The sequence below is a fragment of the Puma concolor genome, chromosome C1 (assembly GCF_028749965.1).
Source record: "Puma concolor isolate L17-30 chromosome C1, mPumCon1.1.hap2, whole genome shotgun sequence".
Classification (NCBI taxonomy): domain Eukaryota; kingdom Metazoa; phylum Chordata; class Mammalia; order Carnivora; family Felidae; genus Puma; species Puma concolor.
The window spans coordinates 33,514,603-33,523,052 of record NC_141674.1 but is presented as its reverse complement, the minus strand read 5'-3'; the positions used below and the strand labels follow the sequence as shown (position 1 = coordinate 33,523,052).

General features: G+C 46.2%; 1 protein-coding gene across 2 annotated transcripts; it reads left to right on the top strand.

Annotated features, from left to right (window-relative positions):
* Positions 1-690: 690 nt before the first annotated feature.
* On the top strand, positions 691-7,549 carry SVBP (small vasohibin binding protein). 2 transcript variants are annotated; one of them, XM_025912381.2, is made up of 3 exons: positions 691-787; positions 1,634-1,774; positions 7,111-7,549. In XM_025912381.2, exons 2-3 carry the CDS (start codon positions 1,661-1,663, stop codon positions 7,195-7,197), a joined length of 201 nt encoding a protein of 66 aa, XP_025768166.1. In that variant the 5' UTR covers positions 691-787; positions 1,634-1,660; the 3' UTR covers positions 7,198-7,549. The 2 variants fall into 2 exon arrangements, with proteins under 2 accessions (XP_025768166.1, XP_086572807.1); XM_086716681.1 differs by having other exon boundaries at positions 719-787; positions 1,616-1,774.
* The last annotated feature ends 901 nt before the right edge of the window (positions 7,550-8,450 follow it).

The window sequence follows — 8,450 nt, the reverse complement described above, 5'->3', positions numbered from 1 at the left end:
TCTCTGTGCCTCTGTTCCCTTACCTGTAAAATGGGGATAACAACATGGTCCTATACATGTCCATTGTCATACATACTTATCAACAGGAATAAATGAGTTAATAAATGTGAAGCTCTAAGAACAGTGTGTGAGGCAGCCATTATCATTATTATTATTATTATTACGATTAGACTGAACAAGATTTCTGTTGTCATTTACCTACCATTTTCTTCAATCCTTCTAATCTAATAAATGAGAAACGATGACCAGCTATTTTGATTTGTAAAATTATTTTAAATGACTGTAAAATTGTAATTATAAAAAAATGTAAAATTATGTATTATCGATGAGCTTGAACGTTTCTCTATGTTTATATTGGTTATTTACATTTCTGTCCTGATTTCCTTTTTCCAAACACTGTGGCCAGCAGGACCTCCCTCCCTTGGTCTTCTTAACGAGCTTGTAAACCAAGAAGGCGGCGGTCACCATCTACACTTTTCTTCGAATTAAGAATAGTGAAGGCCAGGAAGTTAACAATTCTCGTCCCGGCTTGAGATCTCACTCTTCAAAGCCTAGTAGCTGTCCCAGAAAATATCCCAGGGAAAGCTTTTGCTGGTCACCTCCTGCCCCTGCCCCAGAGCTCACACTCTGGAATGACTTGGGAATGGCCAGATGTGCTCTCTGCGCACGCGCGGCTCTCCCGGGGGCGGGGCCTCAAAGCGCGCCAGCCCCACCGCCCCGCCTCTCGGCCCCGCCCCCGGCCCTGCCCAATCCTAGGCGCGGCGGGCTAGCGAGTCCAAGCCGGGAGGTAGGGAAAGGCGGGGGTGTCCCGCGTGGGGTCTTGCACGGCGACGCGGCCGGGCCCTGGAGTCCCGAGGCGAGAAGGGCCGGCGGCGACTCCGGGCCGCTGCTCGCCGCCATCTTGCCCCCGGAGAGGGCAGCGGCGGGCGGGGAGGCGTACCCCGGGGCCGGGCTTGGGCCGCGGGCGGGCGGCGGGCTGCGGCGGGCGGGCCCGGGCGGAGCGGCGGGAGGCGGGGACCCTTCGGCGGAGGGGGGCCGTAACTGTCGGCCGGCGGGGCGTGGGAAGGCGCCGGGTCGGAGGCCGGAGACCGCGCGAGGCCCGGGCCTCCCCGCCGACCCGCTCCGACGCGTGGGCCGGCCCCGCCGGGCCGCGGTGTCCTCACAGAACCGCGCTGCAGTGTATGAACGTTTCAGAGGTCCTCTGGCTTGATCCTCACGCCGCAGGCCTTGGAAGGAGGCAGGGAATGTGGCTGTTGGCCCATTTTGCAGACAGGAAACAGGCTCAGAGTGGGGAGGGGATTTTAAGTATTTAATATCAGGAGAAAGTTTGGTGCACTCTCTTCCCTCCTTATATTAGTTTTATTCATTTCTTGCTTTTTCTTTTTCTTATAAATTTGAAAATACAGAAAAATAGAATATTATAACGGTTCGCCCAGCGACGCCCAGCAAGGTCATGGCGGTGGGATTCAGTCTTAGTCCACCAAATCCAGCACCCTTTTCACCTGGCCACTCTGCCTTCCCTGTCAAAGGAAGGGGCTGAGCTCAGGGATTGTTAGGGAAGGGACCGGCAGTTCTTTTTTCTTTTCTTTCCTTCTTTCTTTCTGTTGTTCATCAGTCTCTTCTGCATCATCAGAGCTAGGAAGCGTTCAGAAGCCAAGTCATGGATCCACCTGCCCGCAAAGAAAAATCCAAAGTTAAAGAACCTGTCAGCAGAGTGGAGAAGGCCAAGCAGAAATCAGCCCAGCAGGAACTGAAGCAAAGACAAAGAGCAGAGGTGAGATAAAGATGGGCAAGTATACCTGTGGTCTGCTGGAGATGATGCTGGAATAGAGACAGGAGAGAGAACTGTGATGCAGTTCTGCCTCCAGGAAAGCAGGTGCTCTCCTGGGAGGAGATCGAGGTCCAGAATGATGGAGTGGCAGCCCAGAGTCTCATGCCAGGTTACTGTCAGAGCCCTGACCGTCCCCACGTGATTCCTGGTGCAGAGCCTTTGTGCAAGGAAGAAAGGAAAAACGGAAGGGACATGTGAGGGAGGGGTCAGAGTGAGACAACAAGTGTTGGATACCCCCTAGCACAGATGTTCGGGATTTGGCCGGGGAGCAGCTAGCTGCTCATAACCAGAAGAGGAGCAGGTCCTATAGCCACCAGACCTGTTCCTTTGTTCAGTCGACACAATCAACTTGAGAATGAAAAGCTAAACTGTTGACACTACCTTTGTTGGAGCACATCCAGACATGTAGGGTTTTTTTTTTTTTTTTTTTTTTTAGTATTTAATATCATAAGAAAGCTTGCTGCACTGTCTTCCCTCTTTCTGGTCATTTTATTTGTTCCTTTTTTGAGACATTAAAAAATACGGAAGAACAGAGTATTAGAACAGACACCTGCGTACTCAGCACCCCAGATTGGTGGTGATTAATATTTTGTCATACTCGCCTGGAGCCTTTCAGATAAATAAAAATTACATATGAATTTGAAGTCCTCTTTGTCCATTCCTGTCTTACACCCTTTTTCCCTTTCTGTGGGCAACCATTATAATGTTTTATGCTTTAACACTCAAATATATTAATAGATATCCTTGAGCAATATACAATGTTCTTTTGTGTTTTAAAATTTTATATTAATAAAATTCTGTGTTTTGGGACACCCGGCTGGCTTGGTCAGTAGAGTGTACAACTCTTGATCTCGGGGGTGTGAGTTTAAGCCCCATGTTGGGCATAGAGATTGCTTAAAAATAAAATCTTAAAAAAAATTATCAAAAAATAAATAAGTAGGGGCACCTGGGTGGCTCAGTTGGTGAAGCATCTGACTTCAACTCAGGTCATGATCTCACAGTTCGTGAGTTCAAGCCCCATACTGGGCTCTGTGCTGGCAGTGTGGAGCCTGCTTAGGATTCTCTCTCCTTCTCTCTCTGCCCCTCCCCTACTCATACACTCATGCTCTCTCTCTGTCTCTCTCTCAAAAAGAAATAAACATTAAAAAAAATTAAAAACTGACAAAATCCTCCTTTAAAAAAAGAAAAATAAACAAGTAAAAAATAAAATTCTGTGTTTTATTTGACCCTTTGCCTACATTATGTTTTTTAGGACTATTCATGTTATTATAATAATGTAGTTTATTCCTCATCACTGCTTACAGTAATCTATTTTATTTTCTTTTTTGCCTTTTTATTTAAATTCCAGTTAGTTAACTTACAGTGTAATATTCGTTTCAGGTGTACAATGTAGTGATTGAACACTTCCATACATCACCCGGTGCTCATTATCCACCTGACCCATCCCCCCCACCCCAACCTCCTCTCTGATTACCATCGATTCGTTCTCTATAGTTAAGAGTCTGTTTCTTAGTTTAAGAAACAAAAGAAATGAGCATAGGAGAAAAAGAGATACAGTAGTCTGTTTTATGAATCCACTTGGGTATATTTGCCCGTTCTTCCAGTAATGAACATTTAAATTACTTGTAGATTTTTACTACTACAGATATTACTGTCGTGAAAAACTTTTTGATGTCATAGATGCTTTGGCACCTGTGCTAGAATTTCCGTAGAGCATCTATAACTAGAAGTAGAATGGCTGTGTATATTTCCGTTGTACTAGACATTGCCAGATTGCTGTCAAAGAGGTGATAGCAGTGTAAGGGGGTTCTCATTCCTCACTTCTTTTCCTACTTGATAGCGAAAGACTTCACATTTTTGTTGATTTGATCCGTTCATTAAGTCCTGAGCTGCTACTAGGGGCCAGGCGCCGTTGCAGGAGCTTGAGACCCGTGACTGGACCAGGCGGAGAAGAATGCCTGCCTTCGTGGAGCTGCATTCATTGGGGGAGGCGCTTTATACTAAGTAAACTGTATAATAGAGTGTTTGAAGTTAATCCATACACAGAAATCTACCTTTGGGTTAAGACCGACCGCCTGAGGGCTGTGGACTTGGATTCTAACAAATTATTCTCCCCTTCTTCACCTCCCCATCCCCACCTGGATCCAGGCCCCAGATGTTCTTATTGCATTGTGCCTTGGGGAACAGTTGGAGGGTTGCTCTAAGAAACAGCCTGAGGCAACCGTCCTTTGTGCACACTGTAAGGAAAGATGCTGTCAGGGACATTCTTGTCCTTATTGACATCCTTCTGGTGAGGTTCCACAGGTTAGATTTATTAGTCCAACTCTAAATCCCCGCTCCTCTATGAACCCCAGTTCTTCCCATGGGACCTTGGACAAGATGCTTCATCTCTCTGAACCTCAGTCCCCCCCTTAGTACGAGGATGATGACCTCTACCTCCAAGATTGTCATGAGGAACAGAAATGTATGTAAGGCACTTAGCACAGGGCCTGGCACCGAGAGAGCACCCAGTAAATGGCAGCAGATTGTTAGCAGAGATCGGGTGCTTCCAGGCACTTGGCCTGCTTTTACTTGTGCGGATTCTGAATTGAAGGACTGATCGTGTTTATGGTGATATGCTGCAAAGGAATATTGAAATGTAACATTCCCAGGCACGGGGCCAGCCTGCACGTGCATGACCACGTGTATCTTCACACTAGGGCTTATTACTCCTCCCATTATTCTGACCTTTGTAAATCCTGCCTGGCATAAGGAAGAGATAGAGGATATGTGACTTTGTGAGGTAGAAGGTATTATCCTCACTTTAAAGCACAGAACCCTAGTTACTGAGGGATTGAGGGGCAGGACTGCCAGCTAAATCTGACCTTCGGCTCCTGCTTTTTGCTTTGCCCCACAGTGACCTTGCTGTTCGCTTTATCTGTGCTGCCTGGGATGTAGTCTCTTTAAGATAGAAATGGCAAGACCCTTGCGGGGAAAAGGAGACACAGTTTCCATTCAGTTCTACGAAGATGGCACATTCTAGAAAGTTTGATGTGATGGAGCGATGTGGGGGATAAATGGGAACAGAGGGCACATGTGGCTGTGAAGCAGCATTTGACACTGTTAGCGACTCTTTCCTTCTCAAAAGTCTTTCATTCCTTGGCTCAGACCTGCTGACCTATTTTGAGTCCCTTCTTTCTCTGCTTATTTTATTTTCCCTTCTACCAGTCTGCCTTCTGGTCTCCAAGAAGCTACTTCATATCCTTCTTAGTCCCCAGCTCAGTCAGATGCAGATTAAAATGCTCAGTAAAGCATGAACGGATGAAGCCGAGGTTCAAATATATGATACCTATATCTATAAATCTATATCTAATCTACATATATAAGAAGTATGTGTATTCATATGTATATATAATGTGTGCAACTTAAAGGAGATGAATATAACAACCCTGTGCCTACCACCCAACTGAAGAAATAGAACACGACCAGGAACTTGGAAGCTTCTCGGGCCCCACTCTGGTCTTGTCCCCAACCCTTCCCACTAGCATGGCCTAATTTCTTGATTTTATGCCGATCATGCCCTTGCTGTTCTGTACTAATTTACTCTTCCACTGTGTACCCCCAAGTAATACTTTGTGGCCTAACAATATACTATCTAGTTGTGCATGTTTCTGAATTTTTAAATATGTTACTACATTCTGTGACTGTCTCTCTTCACTCCGCTTTTTTTTTTTTAAACTATTCAGATCTATGCATTTATTTTCATTGTGGTAAAGTGTATATAACCTAAAAGCTAACCATTTTAACCATCAGTATTCTGCTTTTTTAAAGTTTTTATTTTTGAGAGAGAGAGACAGAGCACGAGTGGGGGAGGGGCAGAGAGAGAGAGGGAGACACAGAATCTGAAGCAGGCTCCAGGCTCTGGGGTGTCAGCACAGAGCACAATATAGGGCTTGAACTCGTGAACCGCGAGATCGTGACCTGAGCTGAAGTCAGACGCTTAACTGACTGAGCCACCCAGGTGCCCCTTAACCATCAGTATTCTGCTTTTTGATAATCATTTATGTTGCTTGTCACTGTCCTCATCACTGTGTGGGATTCCCATTTTCCTTAGAGATTATAGGGTCTCACCATAGCAGACACATGGGGGGACTGTAGGATCATTCACCCTTTCTATGTAGTCAGTTTTGATCATTTTACTCTTTGTAGGAATTTATTTCATTTTAAGTTTTCAAACTTACTGACACAAAGTTCATAATACTTGGAGTTAGTCTCCATTAGATCAGTGATTATCTTTTCTTTTTGATTCCAGTCATGTTTGTGTCTCCCCCTTTTTATCTCTGTTCACCCTGTCATAGGTTTGCAGGATTTTCTCTACTGCTTTCAAAGAACCATCTTGCATGGTTAGTGATCCTCTCTTACACATTTGGTTGCCTTTTCTGCTCTTTATTTTGTGTTTTCTATTTGTCTCACTGCTCGGTTTCTTTTTTCCCCCTTTCTTGTCTTCTCTTAAATTGATCCAAGTTACATCCCCCCGCCCCCACACACAAACACACCTTCATTTTTCTCTTTTACAACTGGGGGCGTTTTATGATGTTTCTGTTCTTTAGTGGACAGATCAGCACCACAAGGATAAAGGTGAGGAATGAGGTAGAGACCCCACCTTTCACCTGAGAATGTCTCTTGAGATTTTCATTCCACCGCCGCTGCCTGCCCTACGTCGTCATATTCTTGCCGCCTCCTCCCTGGACTATTGTGATGATGCCTCCTAAGGGGCCTGTAATCTCTCTTTCCCCTACTTGATCCCTCACATGGTCTCTAGTTATCTCTCCCAAAGCAGAGATACAATCGGGTTGCTCCCCTGCGCACTAATCTTGCTGGCTCTCCAGAGTCTGGCCAAAGTCCAGATGCCTCGGCAGGGCATTTAAGGCTCCAACATCCTCAGTGCTTTCTCCACCTCCCCACACGCTGTGATATCCTTCATATTAGCATAGTTGAAGGTTCCAGAACTAATCCTGTACTCTTCCATTCTGTTTATTCCGTCACACCACCCTCTGCCCGCCCCCTAGTATGTCCTTTCTTCCCTGCTTGTCCAGATCCTACTGAAGCTTCAAAAGCCAGATCAAGCCACCTGCCTGCTTCTCTCCTCATGCTCCAGATGGAATCAGTAGCCGTCTCTTGTGCTCCGTTATCACTGTCCCTGCATTTTTGCCCCAGGCCCGGCACTTGCCCTTGACCCAGCCTGTGGTGTCTGCTTAAGCAGCTGCCTCGTCTGCTAACATGTCGGCTTCTCCCTTCAGATCTATGCCCTCAACCGAGTCATGACAGAGCTGGAGCAGCAGCAGTTCGATGAGTTCTGTAAACAGATGCAGCCTCCCGGAGAGTGAGCCACCCGTGTCCAAACGACACGGCCCCCGGAGGCTGTGCTGGTCAGCTTGTTGCCAGTTTTAGGCTGAGCCGGTCCACTTGGAACCTTACAGAACCAGACAAGACGACATCTGGGTTCTTCCTAAAACTGGATAAATGTGAACTTCCTGTGTGTGACTCCTGCTTCACTGGTTACTCCCGTCTGAATTGGCCCGATGCTTGCTGAAGAGACTTGTTTTATTCTTCTAAGACACTAGACCCTAGATTTCTTTTTTTTTTTAACTTTTTTCTATTGTTTGAGAAAAAAATCAGTGTTTCTCGTGAAACTGTAGATCTTCTCCAAAAATATAAATAAAAGACTGATAAAATGTTCGTTTGCTCACTTTAGCTTGGGGGCGGGGGGTGCCTAGCCATAGACAGTGGAGTCACAAAGGATGTGATAACACTGTGTGTTAACTAACTTGAATTTAAACCAATAAAAATTAGTAAAAAGGAAGAATGTAATAGGTAAGACAAGTTGAGGTGAGCAGAGGCAACCCTTCGTCCTCGGGGAGGGAGTGAAGGGAGGAGGGAAGAGAAAGTCAGTGCTTCCAGTTCTTCTTCCTGGGGCGAAAGCCCAGCACCCCCAACAGCTCCTGAATTTTCAGCCACACGGACATAAAGACGTGACGCTTCACTCCCACGTGAGCCAATACTCGGGGTGGAGGGCCGCAGCTAAGATTCCTCTGACCTCGTGATGGACAGTTAGCAGCAGGCTTGCACCAGCAGGGGGAGTGTGCGGGTGCTTTTTGCTTTTCATTCCGGGAATCACTTTATCAGGCCTGGAAACGGGTTTGCGATGGGCATATTCAGACTGGTTCCTCAAGAACCATTCACCTACCCATCCTTCCACCTGCCATCTTTCAGTATCGGAGTGTAAAGTCGTTTCTGCTTCAGGCACTTGTATCAGGAATGGTGGTTCATACTTCAGCTTTAGCAACAGAGTCCTTTTAAAGCTGAGCAAAATTGGAGCGTTTTTCTTTTTCCCCAGATACTCCTGGGGAGTAGGGAAAGGGATGTCAAGACAGTGGGAATATGTATGCAAATGAAGTAGACCTAGTCAGGGCAAAGGAGCCAGACTCTACGTCCTTAAGTCTCCACCCTGGAAATGCCTAGATTTCCCCTACTGGCCTTGGGGGTGTCTCAAGCAGTCCCCATCTCCTCTTTGTCTCCCTGCTGCCTCTGAAATCACTGAGAATTCTGTTCCCATTTGCTGTGGCTTGTTTTAGGAGTC

Bases quoted from the DNA above. Each gene is read 5' to 3' on its own strand.
- SVBP (XM_025912381.2), top strand. From the start codon at position 1,661: ATGGATCCACCTGCCCGCAAAGAAAAATCCAAAGTTAAAGAACCTGTC. The intron at 1,775-7,110 runs GTGAGATAAAGA...TTCTCCCTTCAG, and splicing joins AGCAAAGACAAAGAGCAGAG to ATCTATGCCCTCAACCGAGT.